Source organism: Tupaia chinensis, unplaced genomic scaffold (genome assembly GCF_000334495.1).
Source record: "Tupaia chinensis unplaced genomic scaffold, TupChi_1.0 Scaffold143570_1, whole genome shotgun sequence".
In the NCBI taxonomy this organism is placed as follows: domain Eukaryota; kingdom Metazoa; phylum Chordata; class Mammalia; order Scandentia; family Tupaiidae; genus Tupaia; species Tupaia belangeri.
This window is the reverse complement of record NW_006203415.1, coordinates 334,304-351,467: the sequence shown is the minus strand read 5'-3', so window position 1 is coordinate 351,467 and position 17,164 is coordinate 334,304. Positions and strand designations below refer to the sequence as shown.

At 40.6% G+C, this 17,164-nt stretch overlaps 1 protein-coding gene across 1 annotated transcript in view; it reads right to left on the bottom strand.

The window, feature by feature from the left end:
* DCBLD2 (discoidin, CUB and LCCL domain containing 2) overlaps positions 1 to 17,156 on the bottom strand; it is an 82,975-nt gene extending 65,819 nt beyond the window's left edge. Inside the window, exon 1 of the mRNA XM_006163914.2 lies at positions 16,877 to 17,156. Coding sequence (XP_006163976.1) covers positions 16,877 to 17,078 — 202 coding nt within the window. The 5' untranslated portion in view covers positions 17,079 to 17,156. The remainder of the gene's footprint in view (positions 1 to 16,876) is intronic.
* Between the last annotated feature and the right edge of the window lie 8 nt (positions 17,157 to 17,164).

The window sequence follows — 17,164 nt, the reverse complement described above, 5'->3', positions numbered from 1 at the left end:
TCTTCCTGCACATTCCTGACTACGACATTAATTTGTGCCTCTCACCTACGTGTCCTCACCCGCAGCCTAAAATCACTATGCTAGGCGTCCAAAGGTCACGTCCTTGAATTCCCAAACCAAAGACCTTGTCCTTACTTTCGATCCCACATTAGTAATGTGTTTCCGATTTATTTCACAGTTCCTAAAAGTAAAACCTACTTTACAAGAGCCTTAAAATATACAAAAATCGTTTAAAAGTATTGGTCATTGATTGGGAAAGAAAGTCATGTCGCATTTTTGCATAGAAAAGCATAGAAAAATATGTCATGACTTTCCTGACCACCTGATTAAACTGAAATCTGGATACTACTCTTCAGCAATGAATACACTTAGAACAGCTGTTCTCAAATAGTTTGGGGGAGGTGAGAAGACCCCACAGGAGCGCTTTTACCTGCCATTTGGCAATATTTGGAGACATTTTTGGTTGTTGCAACTGAAGGTGGAAGGCTATCACTGTTATTTAGTGTGTAGAAGCCAGGAATGAGGCTAAAATAAAACATCTTAGATGCACACGACAGCGCCCCTCCCCCCCAGAACAAAGAATGATAGACCCTAAATGTAAACAGTGCTGAGGCTAGAAGTGCTGACTTACAGCCCAGGCTAGGAAATCTTCAACCAGAGATCTTGTTTAGTTCTTGGCTGGGTTTTTATGGCCCCTAAGGATAATGGTGCTCTCCTCACTTAGAGTAAAACTCAGGAACAGTTTTCACCTAAGGATCAACAGTTACATAGGAATCATGTTCCTACTGCCTAATTTTTAGAACAAGTAAATGGAGTGCTTGGGAACAGCAGATGGCGTAATGTTTATATCACTGAACTGCCATGGAGTCAACCACAGTTCGACCTGGCGGCTTAAAATTCATGTCAGGCACATGTGTGGGCATCCCCAAATTCCCACAGAGACTGGAGGAGAAGGGATTGCCACATGGCCGTCACCCCTGGGGGTGATTTTTCACTTTCTGTCTCTGCAGCAAGCACAAAAATAGCAAAAATCTCTCTATAAAACCAAATAAATAAAAGGAGTGCTTTTCTTTTTTTGTTTTAATATATTAAAGGAAGAAAGAGGGCTTTTTTATTAGTCTACAGACTTCAAGTGATTTTTTTCTCTTCTGGGTCATGCTCTTAACATTAGAGAAAGGGTGCTAATAGTGTCAGAAGCAATTCCCAAATTTTCTGCTCACCTTAACACACTGGGAAGAACCATGATCTATGACAACACTATTACTCACTTTACAGGGCAGAATTGGCAATAAGAGTATAATTACTACTGGGAAAACAACTTTCAACATAGGTATCACAGTACCAACCCGTACACTCTCACCAATAACTCCAAAATTACCAACTCTTTCTCCACCTCCAACACCATCCTTGCCATCATCCCTGTTTTCTTTTCCTTCTCTTTCTCCCCTGGCTGGTTCCTACCAGATTTCAACTGATTGAAGAGAAGCTTCTTAATGTAGTTTTTGAATTTTAATATCCTATCAGTATAAAAGAACAATGGACTCTGATATGACTGCTGTTTTGTTTGGCTGCAGATTTATCTAGGGGATTACTCATAGATTTGTTCATCTCCTCTGAAGAGTATAAAGTCAGATGTCTTTAGCCAAATAAAAATTTTTACATTACTATTCCAGGAAAAGAAATGATTTTTTAAAAAGAATTATTTTATTTGAATTATCATTTTTTTAAACTTGCTATAGGATGCATGCACTCATCAGAGAGAGACAAAGAGAGAAAATAAGTGAGAAAGAAAGCTACCAGGTCTGGGACTCGAACCACCATCAGCCACATGGGAGTCCAGCATCTTAACTACCATGCCTCCTGCTGGCCTCTGTTTTTTTTATTTTTACAATTAGTTATCCCTAGAGAAAACAAAACATTAAATGACAATAAATACAGCAAAGAATGCAAGTTTATTTTAGGCTATATTACAAATCAAATAATGGATAAGGATGTGCCAGTGGGATTAGCAAGTGGTATGAATGTTAAAATGGCTGGATCCCACAGTTCAAGTCCTGGACATGGTGGCTTGAAAATCATGCCTAGCATGTGTGCAGGCCTGCCCTAAATCCCAAGAGGAGAACAGAGAAGGAGGGACTATGGTATGGCCAATCCCCTGGGGGGCAATTTCTCACTTTCCCTCCCTCTCTCTCTGGTGAGTGCACACATCCTATGGCAAAAACCTAAAAACAAAACAAAACCCTTTCTAGTCAAATAAAATAAAGGTTTATTAACACTTTTCTACTCCCTAAATGTTCCATACTTTTTTCGTTTTATTATAAAATCTCACAGATGTATTACATGATGTGATGGTGTGACTCTTATTCGTATTTAAGGGAATCCAGTCAGACTTACCAGTTCACAAAGACTAAAAACATATATATATATATATCTATATATATATGTATATATATATAGATATATATATATCTTTGGACCAACCTCCTAGTCTAATGGTTAAGGAAGCTGGATCCCATAGGGCCAACCACGGTTCAAATTCCTGCCCTGGCAGCATGAAAAACAGCTCATCACGTATGCATGGGTGCCCAAAATTCCAACAGGATGGAGAAACTGAAGAGAAGGGACTGCAGTGTGACATTACCTCTCTGAAGGGTGCCTTACTGTACCCTTCTCTGACTCTCTGGTGAGTGCATGTGCCTTCTGGCAATTACACGAAAAACCTTGAAATTTCCCTGGACAATTGATGACGCCTTTAAAAGCCAAGAAACACCAATGACTACAAATACCAGAAGTTAGGAGGAAGCAAGAAAGGATCTTCCTCTGGTGTCTACGGGAGAGAACATGACATGGCAAAAACCCTAATGTCAGAATTTTTGCCTCCAAAACTATGAGAAAATAAATCTCTGTTGTTTAAGCCATCTAAGTTTGTGGTAATTTGTTACAGCAGCCCAAGGAAACTAATGCACAGGCCTACCTGCCCAGTGAAATTATCTTGTGACCTTTCTACAGCATGTGGCACTGCTGGTGCCTCCTTCCCTCCTCCTCTCCTTCCTGCCGTCCTTCTCTGCTTCTTAAACGCCTCTCCTCCTGTCTCAGTTCTTTTCACTAGTACCGACTTCTCAGATACCTTTAGCTGTTCTTCAGAGAGCTTCCTCTACTTCTTTGTACTCTTTCTGGGCCATCTCACTCCCCCAACTTCTGTTTTCACCTTTAGGGAAAGTTCCAATCCATCCTCGAATTTGTTATGCTTATATACGAAGCACTTCTGCTCAAAAATTTCACAGCATTTCTAACTTAGTATGTCCCAAACACTCAATGAACTTCCATGTGACAGGTATTGTACTTAGTGCTAGGGAGAATACTAAAAATAAAATGGCAGGCAAGGCCCTTGTCCACACAGAGTTTACAGTATATTAAGACAGACACCGCAAGAAATTTCAGGAATGCTTAGTACTAAAAGCAATTATTGAGTACTTTATACTGTGTGTGCACGTGTGTGTGTGTGTGTGTGTGTGTGTGTGCATGCACCATAAATAGCAGGTAGCTAGGAGTGGTCCTGGTGGATGTGAGAAGTGGAGAGCAGGAAGAGGATTGCAGAAAGAAAAAAACAGCATTTAACTGACTTCTTGCTCTCTCAAATGTAATTGATCATTAAGTTTTATACTTTCTAGCTACTTACTATCAGCAAATTTAGCATTTCTGAACAGGTATAGGCCCTTGCAAAGTTTTTTCAATAGGATTCTCAACCCCTACCTTTCCTCTCTTTAGTACACTGTCTACACTCCTGCCAGTGTTTCTTAAACACTAACTAGGTCCTGTAGGTCCCTTATTTAAAAATCCTTCAATTGTGGGGTCAGCAGGTGGCATGGTGGTTAAGGTGCTGGACTCCCACATGGCTGACTGCAGCTCAAGTCCTGGACCAGTGGCTTAAAAATCAGGCCAGGCACATATGCGTGCTTGCCCAGAACTCGAGGAAAAGAAGGGATTGCAGTGTGGCCATCCTCTCGGGGGGTGGGGGGTGGGCGATGATCTCTCCCTCTCCCTCTCTTTCTATCTCCTTCCCTAAGCATGAGCACCCCATGACAAAAACCTTAAAAATTAAACAAACAAAAAAACCCTTCAGCTGTTTTCTCCTGATGATACAATAAAGCACAAACTCTTCAGCAAGGACTCAAAGTCTATTATAATCTGGCTCTTGATTCCCTTTTCTGTCTCTTCTAACTTTTCCTACCACCTCTCTGCTCTGGCTATGGCGCTACAGGGGACTCCCCATCTGGTCCATGCTCTCCTCTGGGCCACTGCATGCACGTACTACTCTACTCTGTCCCTACCACTTTTATCCACCAAGCAAACACCTACTCAATCTTACTCCTTGGTGAAAGCTTCCTGAAGTTCCGATCTTTCTGTCCATTTCCATTATTATAATCTGTTTACACACTTAATATGCTCAACTATGCATATTTAAGTCAAGTTTTCCATATCAAGCTGTAAAACTCTTGTTAGGAAGGTAATGCAACCTCTATTCACCTCTACAGCCACACTCACAAAAACCAAACATACAAGGCTCTTAACACACAATGTTCCTGTATTATGACGGGCAAGTAATATGTTAGAAAGTACAAAGGCTTTGGAGTCAGACAGACTTGGATTTAAATTTGAGACATGCAAACCTGACTCGCTGGGCAGCTAACCTCTGCAAGTCCACACATCCTCACCTGCACATGAGGAAACACCACCTATTTGCCAAGGTGATTGTGAGAGTCATAAGAATTTATTTAGAATGTAGCTAGCAGTCCTTTTCCTTGAAGAGGAGGCCTGTATCTTAGTACCCGCCTTACTCTTCTTCTGGGAACCGTCCTGCAGTTTCCCAAGTGCTTTTTTGTATGACCTCCTGCCCTCTGGCTGACTTGTGCAAGGGTGGGTTCTGACTCACACTGGGTCAACGCCAATGAAAAGCCAACTCATCCCTCCCTCCAATTCCTGGACCTTGTACAACAGGGACAATCCCAGGCCTCCTCAGTGTTAAAGCTGTGTGCTTCAGGGGTCACCAGCAGCCTGAGTTCGCTGATGCAGAGAATGCCAGATGAAGCAAGAGAGGAACTAAGCAGAGTCTTTGGTGCCTGAAGCCCGGCAGCAGTCATGCATTCTCCTTGGCTTAGGATGGTCAGCTCTGACAAAGACTTTCTAAGTTACTCCAGAATCCTCTCAATTCTGTCCCCTTCTACCTTCAGCAGATTTGGGTTTCCACTCCCTGCAACCTCAAGAGTCCTGAGACTCTCTTCCTCCACTCATGCAACAGAATGTCTGTTTTAAATGCAGACCTACAAAAGTAGCTTCTAGGATGCAAAACATAACCAGTAAAATGAGCACACTAGAAGCAACAAGATAAACTGTAACTGGAAAATGATCTGAGAGTGGAGACCAAAGTTAAAACATAACAATAGGTAGGAAGTTGGAGAGAAAGCAAAGGTCAAAAAAATAAAGAGTAGGCAAATCTAGTATTAAGGTGTGGGAGGGCTGGAGGTCAGTTAAGGACAACCCATGTGAATAAGCATGCCTTGCCTCACATTCCTCTACTGCATGGTCTGACTCTTCCTTGAGCTGGGGTGTAACTTCCCAAAATAATAACTGGGATGGGGATAAGGGTCAGCATGATGGAAAAGTGAGTTTCAGTAGAAACAAACATTTGGAAATGGAGATTTTCACTGCAGAGTAGGAAAAAGTGAAACAAAATTTTCATTCACATCATGATTCATTCGTTGAATAAAAATTTACTGGCTACTCGAATCGATCTGATCCCAGTCCTTAATGCATTCCAAAAAGGGAAATGACTTACATACTTAAAAACACTTAAGAGTGTTAAGTGGATCTCAAAATTTGTCATGGCCTGTGTTCAAGTCCAGGTATGCTTACGTCCAAAGCCTCCATGCTGTCAAAGTTCTTAAAATAATAATAATAATAATAATAATAATAATAATAATAATATAGTAAAGCTCCCAGGTTTCTCAGACTGAAAACAAAAATGCAACAAAAACATGACAGATTAAATGATAATTTCAGTAGAGTGGAAATAAGACTGCAAGGGTTTTAGAAAGTCATCATTTAACAAACATCTGCTGTGTGTTAAACACTAAGAAAATGCACAGCACAAATGCAGTCTACTTTTTACAAAGGTTGCCACTGAAAAACAAAGATATAAAGTACTGGAAAGCAAATGGTTGAGAAAAATAGACATGTGAAAGCCAGCGGCACTTTTAATGTATTTTCAGATACAGAGGAAAAGTCCCATAGACAGGTAAAGTACACTGAAACAAAGACTTAGATCCCCTTATGAAGTGTACCGGATGAAGTGGGCAGGGACAAGGTCTCAGGGAGAGGAGACGTGAGTGAGGCAGGAGGCAAAGTCAAAGTGCAGAGAGGAGGAGCAGGACAAGAGCTCAGCTCTGTGAAGTGGATCATCAATAATGCTACTGCTGATCAGTAATCTCCACTTCCGATCCAATTAGCTAGCCCTCATTTGTGGCAGATCTAATCATAGTAGCCATGCAACTTTCTTCAGTAACTTCAAGCTTTCTACTGGGTCCTTGGAAAAGTCATAACCTATCTTCCTGTGTTTTTCTATGCAAAAATGAATCATGACTTACAGACGACTAAAGAGAACCAGAACAGACAGCCCTGGGGTTGCCAGGTAGGCACAAGTTTGGGACTGTCCAGGACCAGGAGGAGAAGACTGTTGAGATGCTGGACCCAGGTATCTGGACTGGGAAGAGACAAGTACACCTGGCGATGAACACACGGGCTGAATTAAAGAGCAGACACCAAAGGCCGATGTCTCAGACACACGCCTCTGTCTGTCCTGCAAGGCAAGTGCTCCGTATTGTGGTTTCCACTGACTTTTTCCAGTTTTAATTTCTCAATACTTTCCTATGATTCCAGCTTACTGAAGCTACTCGAATGCTCCCCAAGAATATCTGATGGCAGAGAAAACACAAGCCACAACTACCAAAAAAACCCACTACTACTACAAAACTAAGGAGCCTTTTACAATGCTATGTAAGTCAGAATTAGGCAGGATGCACAGCTTGTCTGATTTACTGGCAGAGACACAGGTTGTCACTGTTCTTAAAGAGGACCTATCTGGGGAGAAGAGTTGTCTAAGTAGTCGTGGTGTCTATATTCAGAGTTACAACTTCAAAGAGGACTCAGTTCTATAGTCAAGGGAATGCAGCAAAGGAGTCCAGCTCTTAGGAAGAAAAGCTGGGCAGGTTGTTAGGCCTGAGGAAGTGGGTCCACCAAGGGCTCTATTCCTAAAGGAATGAGAAACCCAGGCTTTTCGACTGACTAGCCATGGGGATTAGACAAAGAACAAAACCATGAAGTGCAAGATGGTGCCTAAGGACTAATTAAATAACATACTCAGTACAGCAGATTCACTACTGAAACAGTTCTTTTTCCCCCTTAGAGGGAGATTTTTGCAATAGGGTGTGTGCACTCGCCACAGAGACAGAAAGAGACACAGAGACAGAAAGCAAGAAATCACCCCCCTCCCCCCCACCAGAAAGGATGGCCACGTCACAATCTCTTCTCCTCTATTCTCTTAAGACTTTGGGTGCACACAAATGCACGCACAGTATGAGTTTTAAGCCACTAGATCCAGGACTTGAACCACAGCCAACTACATGGGGGTCCAGTGATGTAAACATTATGCCATCTGCTGGTCTCCAGAAACAGTTCTTAATTCATAAATTTTGAATGACAGAAACAAAGTAAGTATTAGAAATAAGAAAACAGAGAAAACTCTCTGCACTAACAAGATGAAATACTTACAGTACAGTATGGAAAGTACTTCTGGGCCAGCAGGTAGTGTGGAGGTTAAGTGGATCCCGCGTGGCCAACTGTCCAGCTTGAGTACCAGCCCTGGCGCTTGAAAATCAAGCTGGGCATGTGTGCCCAAAATTTTGAAAAGAGAATGGAGAAGGGACCACAGCATGGCCATCCCTCCCAGGAGGCTGATTTCTCACTTTCCTTTTCTCTCTCCGGCAAGCTCACATGCCCTAGAGCAAAACGAAATAAATAAATGCAAGTACTATCTAGAAATGAGCGTACTGAGGGTTGGAGATATCTTCACAGAAGGGATAATACCTAAGAAGGGTTTTGAAGGATGAGGAGGAGTTTACCAAGAAGACAAGAAAGGTAATTAGTGGCATTCCAAATAGAGAAAACTGCCTATCTAAAAAGGTCAATATAGAGAACAAAGCAAAATGGCAAAAAATTATGCAAGATATTAGAGGAATAGAAAGTTGAGCTCACCCTTTAAACTTAACTACAAAGTATGATAGTTACTGAAGGGAGGGACCAGACTGTAAAATAATTACATACGGTATGCAAAGGAGTGTCGCTGTGGGCTACACCGTGGAAGTCACTGACACAGCTCCACAGGGATTATGCCCCAGTGTGGGAACCATGCCAGCCTGCAGTGACCAACCAACAGATATGTGCCCAATGAGAGCAGAGACATGGGGCATGGGACACAGAAGAAACAGCGGGCCATGACCAGAGGCCGAGAGGTTTGCACTCACTCTAACAGGGCAGGCCTTATCACTCCCAAGCTATCCTGAGCATCCCATTACTTACCCTCATTCTAATCTTGTGATCTTTTCCCCTAAAATATCTGCCATGCCTGTGGACTGGAAACCTGCCAAGCCTTCAAAACTTGCCCATCTAAAATCGATGCATCAGCAAGGCCTCTGCTACTTCCTGACACTGTGAACTCTCTCCCCCTTATAACCTCCCTGACTCTGGAGCTGTCCCTGGATATTTTTTCTATGCATGTATATATATTCCAATGTGGAGATGATTACTTCCTCAACTAGACTAAATTCTTGGAAGACCTGACAGTGTTCTACTTTTTCTCTGAAGGTTCCAACTGTACGGACACATACACACGCTCCTCTCCAGCTCATAGCTGGTACCCCCTCTGTGTTTAACGTTCTTCATGAGAGAAAGTTTGAAAGTACCAACATCCACTCTTTGACCCCAAGCAATTCAGTTTTAGCTGCAAAGCTGCAGGCACCCTACTCAACAAAAGCCATCCAAGAAACTTTAGGGCATCCTCTTTAGAAAGGAGTTGAGGAAACTTGCATTTGGAGGCCTTTCCCATAATGTGGGTAGCTAACCCAAGTATTTCTTTCAACTATATACACTTTAGAGTGAGAACGATCCAGTAGGCCATGTTTTAACAGTTTTTTGTATCACCCATTGTCTCATCTCCTTCAATGGACACTGTACTAGCATTCATTAAATACTGACTATTTGAATATCTTCTATTTTCTGTCTGCACATCCTATTAGGTTGTTGGAAAAATCATGATGTATTTTTTGTTTTTCTATGCAAAATCACATCACGACTTTTCCAACAACCCAATGTATTAATTTAGCACAAATAACAATATGGAAAACTAGCATGATGTAAAATGTTTCTAAGTTAACATTTTGAAGTAAAAATACTGTCTCAAAGAGTCTATACAGAATAAATAATTTAATAAAATAAAATAACAGAACAGCAATTCTGAATGTAGTAATTATATCATAAGTAATGAATGTTGTGATGAAATTTTACTTTTTAAAATTTTTGTCTTGTATTTTGCTTTATGCTTATGTGTGCTAAAGTAGCCTGCAGAACGTAGTACAACACTATTACAACCATGTAAGATTATGCACACATGTATTTGAGAACAGAATAAAGGCACATAAAGGAACAATAGGTGAGGTGGATGTTAAGGAGGCTGGATCCCACATGGCCAACCGTGAGGTCTGAGTCCCAGATCCGGCAGCTTGAAAAACACATTGGGCACCAAGTGCACATGCCCCCAAAATCCCAAAAGGGAGGGAAAAATGGAGGAGAATGAATTACAGGGAGACTGTCCCCCATGAGGATGCTTTCTCACTTCTCCCCCTCCTCTGGTGAGTGTGCCCACTTCCTGGCAAATTAGAAAAAGAAAAAGAAACAGAAAAGTTATGAATCAATTGATTAGGACGCAGAACTACAAATAATTATCTAAGTTTTTAATTTTACTGACTTTATTTTTTTAATTTAATTTTATTTATTTATTCATTTATTTTAATTTGACCAGAGACAGAGGGAAAGTGAGAAAGCAAGCCACCGGGTCTGGGATGCGAACCATGGTCGGCCATGTGGGAATGTCCAGCACCTTAACCACCATGCCACCTGCTGGTCCTTTTACTGACTTTATTAATAGTAAATATTATTGTTATTTGTAAAATAAGGTCCAGCTTGGGCCAGCAGGTGGCAAGCAGGTTAAAGTGGCCAGATCCCATATGGCCAACTGCTCATAGTTCAAATCCTGTACCCTGCGGTTTGAAAAAAAAAAAAAACAAAAAAAACAAAAAAAAAAAACAAAAAAAAACTTAACAGTCTAAACCAAACAAACATGTCAGTATGTGTATGTGCATGCCCAAAATCCAGAGAGGAGAATGGAGGAGAAGGGACTGTAGTATGGCCATTCCCCTAAGGGGGTGATATCTCACTTTTCCTCTTTTTCTCTCTCACTGTCTCTCTGGTGAGCACACACATCCTACTGCAAACTAAAAATAAATAAATAAAACAAGGCCTGGCCTCTGTGGCATAGCTGGTAGCATACAAGACCTTGGAGATGGAAGCCACATACTAACCTGGTTTGAGTTCCCTCCCATGCTGGCCTGAAACTACGCTGGGCGAGTATGCATGTGGCCACCATTCCAGCAGGTTGAAGGACTAGGGGAAGGGGAGAGCACAGTAGGATCAAGCCCCATGCAAGGATCTTTCTCCTCTCCCTCTCTCTTTACTCTCTCTTTTGCACAATGCATACACTCTACCATGTTTTTTTAATCCTAAAAAATGTTTTAATACAAAGTTGTTATGACGAAAACCAAATGCAGAAGCTGCACAAGAAAAATTGCTAACTTGTAACTTCATATTTCAAAAATTAGGAAATATCACTATCTTTACCATTTTTTTCTAATCCTTCTAAGCTTATGTTTTCATTCCCCTCCAATTAATCAAGAAGAGGAAGTAGAAACTGTCTATCTGCATGTATTCAATTAACATCCAACAGTATTCCCTGAGCTCTCACATCCTAGGGCCATTTTGCTGAATGTACCCCTTAATTTAAAATCTATCCCTATGAAATTCTAGATTTTTCTTATCACATATAATCTGATTATTTCCTTTTGGAAATTCATTTATTTGTCATTTTAATTCTAGTACTGGGACTTTCACTTATACCAATTTTACGATTAAAATTTTTTTCTTCCTGTTTGTCTTACACAATAAAGCTCAGATGTTTAGAGAGAATTCAACTATCTCCAAAGACAAACGATGTTTGGTTGTGTTATTAATAACATTGGAAAATCTACCTACCTGTCCTTAACCTGTAATTTTATAGTCAATTCTTAATTTACAAGTTTCAAAAAGTGTGAATTTTAAATCTGATTTCCACATATGTAGAAAATGCGTTTCTAATTTCCATTGTGTAAAATTAATCAAAAATACAGGAAAAGATACTGTCATTTTTGCCTCTGAACAAAACTACATAAAAGGGCTCTAATGTTTCATCAGATCAATAAAGACAATGGAAAACTCTTAAGTTTCCCCAATGTCAACATTAATTCCTGACAATTCACAAGTGTTATTCAAAAAAGATTTCACTACATCATAAGCAAATGAAGGCATTACTTGACAGAATATAAACTTTTTCGACATGTTAGTTCTAAATATCGTTGTGGAACTGAATGATTCTTTTAAAGAATGAACATGATATATTTCACATACTTATTAATTTAACAGACAAAATCAGTATTTACTAACATGCCATATTAATAGGCACAAATGAATTAATTTTTCTTTCTTTTTTTTTGGAGATTATTTTGCTGTAGGGTACATGTGCTTGTCAGAGATAGGCAGACAGAAATCAAGAAGTTACCCACCAAGGAGTATAGCCATGCCACAACCTCCTCTGCCCCAGCACCCTTTTCTCTCTCTGGCCCTGTACATGTGCCCAGCATAATTTTCAAGTCACTGGATCTGAGACTAAAACCATGGAAGGCCATGTTGGAGTTCAGCGACATAACACTACACCATCTGCTAGCCCCATGAACGAGTCTTAATATATTTTTAAAAAATCAATCCCTGATATTTAACCATGATCAGATTACTTTCCTCTACTTTTTTTTTTTTTTTAAGAGATTTCTACTATAGGGTACATGTGCTCACCAGAGAGCCAGAGAGACAGAGATGAGAAATCACCCCCCAAAGCAGACAGTTACACTACAATCCCTTCTCCATTTTCTTCTTGGGATTTTAAGCATGCACGCAAACACACACACACACACCCGGTGTGAGTTTCAAGCCGCCAAGTCTAGGACTCGGGCAGCCATGTGGGAGCCTAATGTCTTTTTAACCACTATGCCACCTGCTGGCCCCACACACTTTATTTTTTTTTAATTATTCGTTTAACTTTATGTATCATTATTTGAATTTTGCTATAGGGCACATGAGCTCACCAGAGAGAGAGAAAGGAAGTGAAAAAGCAAGCAGCTAGGTCTAGGACTAGCTTTGTGGGAGTCCAATGCCTTAACCATTTTGCCACCTGCTGGCTCCAGGCTTTCAATTACATAAATGAGAAAGCTGAGCACTTGAGATGAGGTGACCCAAATTCCTACAGCTAAAATGTACAGACATAAATTTAATCATAGTTAACTGTCAACTTCCTACTAAGTAAATATTACAGTAGCAAATATGGGATTGCCATGTTGTTTCATCAATTTAAGTTTTTATACACATAATATAGAAAACGTTTTCAGTAAAAAAGAGATGAATGTCTTAATATCAACTACAGATCTAAAAAAATCCATGAACATAATCTATATTAGAATATTAGCATAGTAAAAAGATAAAATCAAAAAATTTATAAACTTATTTATGAAGTAAGGTTGGTTAAGCTACATCTCTGCTGTGAAAAGCTGGCAAGTTTTCAAGTCAATGGTAAATTTTATTCTGAGTCAAATAAAGAAAATAACTGTCAGCAGAATGTCTTCTGAGGAATACCTATGCATGGCATTAATTGGAACGAAGGTAATATAATCTGCTATTTCAAAATTATGTTTGAAATATAAAAAGAAGATGATAAAGCACGTTCTACTTCAACATATGTAATTAAATGCATTTATACCCAAGCTGGTTGAGGTAGAAAAAAATCTTTCCATTATAAAATAAAAAAAACTTTTAATTATAAAATATTTTTCACACTTCATTTTTAAATTCTACCTGCAAACTGCAAAAATGTGAAGTTTTTTTTTTTTAATTATCTACAATTGTACCATCAAAAGATAATGGTTAACATTTTATTATTTCCTTCCAATCCTCTAAGACTTTTTATTTTTTATTTTCCTATAGGGTATGTGCCGTTGCCAGAGAGAGGGGGCATGGAGAGTGAGAAAGCACCCCGGGGGGTGATCACCATGCCTAATCCTTCTCCTCCATCAAAATCCTTTCAGGAATATGGGCCCACAGGGACTCTTTGGCCATGTTTTTCAAACTGCTGGGTCCAGGACTTGAATGACATAGTAGGCCATGTGGGATCCAGGCACCTTTAGCACCACTCCACAGGCTGTTCCCTCCCCCACCAAAGACTTATTTAGTAAAAACACTGCCTTCTAACTTAACATCTCAACATGGAGACCGTCTCTTCATTAAATATTCCATAGGTGTTTTAAAGCACTGCTTCTTATGTTTGAGTCTTTCCTGATCACGTGAGGGAATACTATTAGACCCTGATGCATGTATGTTAGGTTAAGACTCTGCCTTAAAATGAATTCCACCACAGACTGCTTTAGGGTCCTTTGGGTAAGACATATTACTTTAAAAAATTATAGCGTTCAAATCCCACACAATGCCTGAGTTTTCAGATGATGTATACCTAACTAGCTCTTAATTTATCAAGGTAGTAATTGGGGCAGAATCTGAACTGTGGTTGGTTTATATGGGTTCCAGTTCCCCTTACCCATTAGGTCATGAGGTTGGCCCAGAAATCAATTTTAATGACCAGAATCATTTCTATTTGTGGTCATCTACATTAACATTTATATAAAATGATGCCATGAAAGAGAAAATGTGATTTGTTAAAAATACTCTGGTGAAACAATATTAAATATTTAAAAATAAGGTAACATGGAGTGTCTGATTAGACTGGCCTTGAGAAATTCTAAAATCAGGGCTATCATCCCACTTGGTGGAGGGAACACGTAACTGATTCTATATGTTCAAGACGTTTTTTAGAAACGTGATATAAACACTTCTAGATCTCGAAATAAGCAAAAGAAGTATTCCGCATATGTAGTCATATTCCTTCCTGTATGGAGGTACCTTCCAGTTTTTGTGCTTGTTTCCTAACATTTGAGATGGGATAATACTGTACTTCGTATATCTGAACTGGCTGTGATGAATATGTACAAACTACTTAGCCCGGTGCCTGCCGCAAAGCTAGCTCTATACTATAAGCATTACTCATAGGTAAGCCTGTTCTTTTCCTCCTACCCTGAGAAAATCTCGAGGGAGAGAAGGATTTCACACACCACTACATTAAGGGCTGATGTTCAATCATTCTTTTAAGAAGATGATCTATAACTAAAACCAAAATACTAAGCATCTAAATCTTAAATTAGACTTCCCTGCTACATGTACCTGGATCTAAAGTGGTCAACTTACCAAATACATTGTTTTCCCATAATCAGATTCGGTCACCACATAACTACAAAAGTTTCCAACATGGAGACCGTCTCTTCATTAAATATTCCATAGGTGTTTTAAAGCACTGCTTCTTATGTTTGAGTCTTTCCTGATCACGTGAGGGAATACTATTAGACCCTGATGCATGTATGTTAGGTTAAGACTCTGCCTTAAAATGAATTCCACCACAGACTGCTTTAGGGTCCTTTGGGTAAGACATATTACTTTAAAAAATTATAGCGTTCAAATCCCACACAATGCCTGAGTTTTCAGATGATGTATACCTAACTAGCTCTTAATTTATCAAGGTAGTAATTGGGGCAGAATCTGAACTGTGGTTGGTTTATATGGGTTCCAGTTCCCCTTACCCATTAGGTCATGAGGTTGGCCCAGAAATCAATTTTAATGACCAGAATCATTTCTATTTGTGGTCATCTACATTAACATTTATATAAAATGATGCCATGAAAGAGAAAATGTGATTTGTTAAAAATACTCTGGTGAAACAATATTAAATATTTAAAAATAAGGTAACATGGAGTGTCTGATTAGACTGGCCTTGAGAAATTCTAAAATCAGGGCTATCATCCCACTTGGTGGAGGGAACACGTAACTGATTCTATATGTTCAAGACGTTTTTTAGAAACGTGATATAAACACTTCTAGATCTCGAAATAAGCAAAAGAAGTATTCCGCGTATGTAGTCATATTCCTTCCTGTATGGAGGTACCTTCCAGTTTTTGTGCTTGTTTCCTAACATTTGAGATGGGATAATACTGTACTTCGTATATCTGAACTGGCTGTGATGAATATGTACAAACTACTTAGCCCGGTGCCTGCCGCAAAGCTAGCTCTATACTATAAGCATTACTCATAGGTAAGCCTGTTCTTTTCCTCCTACCCTGAGAAAATCTCGAGGGAGAGAAGGATTTCACACACCACTACATTAAGGGCTGATGTTCAATCATTCTTTTAAGAAGATGATCTATAACTAAAACCAAAATACTAAGCATCTAAATCTTAAATTAGACTATAACTTCCCTGCTACATGTACCTGGATCTAAAGCGGTCAACTTACCAAATACATTGTTTTCCCATAATCAGATTCGGTCACCACATAACTACAAAAGTTTCAGCGTCTTAATGACAAGCTTATGGCCATGACTCCATACTTCACTGAAAACCATGTTAGTAACGTTATGCTGGACTTCAAGATAGAGAGCAAATTTAAAAAAAAAAAAATCTCTTCCTAGCAACAGTAACAATCCAAACCTTATTCTTCTTTCTGCAATATAATGGGATATGCAGTGGAATATGTGTTCAATAACGAATGCCAAATTACTTTAAGACACTGTGGTATGCTGCCTGAAAACAGTACTAAAGGGGAAAAGTCAGCCCTTCATTCTCTTTCTATTATGATTTACTATTTAGTAAACAATTTCGCTTGTCGACTGTAGATGGGAAAAAAGTTCTGTCACTTTCAGGAAAGGCTTTCCCTTTTATTGTGGCGCGCTCCATTTGGGTAGTGTATCACAGACAGTGTCTAACCCAGGCGAGCATCCCCAGTACCAGGCAGAGATCGTAAAGAACAAATTCTGAAGCCAAGACTCGGAGATAACCAGAATCTACTCCACTCGCTTTAGAACCTCAGGACTTTCACGAAGGATGACATAAGAACTACAACGACTTGTCTTTAACAGGTTTAAGCTGCTCGTTAATTGTCCCCGCCTTCCTACTCTGTCCATTCATCCACGTAGTTTAGCTTCAGAGGTCACGTCTCCAAAGTTCTCTTTTTCCTACCAAATATTTTTCTCAGAAGAAAGATCCAATATCAAAAGAGCTTTCCTAGCAGGATCTCACGTTCCTCTTTTAGGAAAAAGGGCCTTGCGAAAAAGTAAAGCCACGCCAACTTGGGGGACAGGCAGGCAGCGCCTACCTTTGCAAATCCATCCTGCGGGTCGCCAGCCAGGTCTGGCCACAATGAAAGCGCACCGCAGCTCCCGGTGCGTCTGCAGTCTCGTTTAACCTCCGAGAGACTGGGCACCCCGAGCAGGGCGCCCCCCGAACCGCGCACTTCACCGGGACCACTCACCTTGCTGGGCTCGGGCGTCCTCGAGCAGCAGGAGCAGGATAAGTAGGAGCAGGAGGAACAGCGGCATGGAGGAGGAGGAGTTGGAGCTGGGAGGGAGGGCGCAGGAGGGGGGGAGAGCCGCCCGGGCGGGGGCGGCGGCCGCGGCCCGGACTCGGGGACACTGCGGGCTGCGCCCGGCTCTCACCACCGCCCGGCTCGCCATCGCGGCGGCCGACAGTCCGCCCGCATATTGCGAGCGCCCCGAGAGCCCCGCGCGCCCCGGGGCCACGGCTCCGAGAGGGGGCGGGG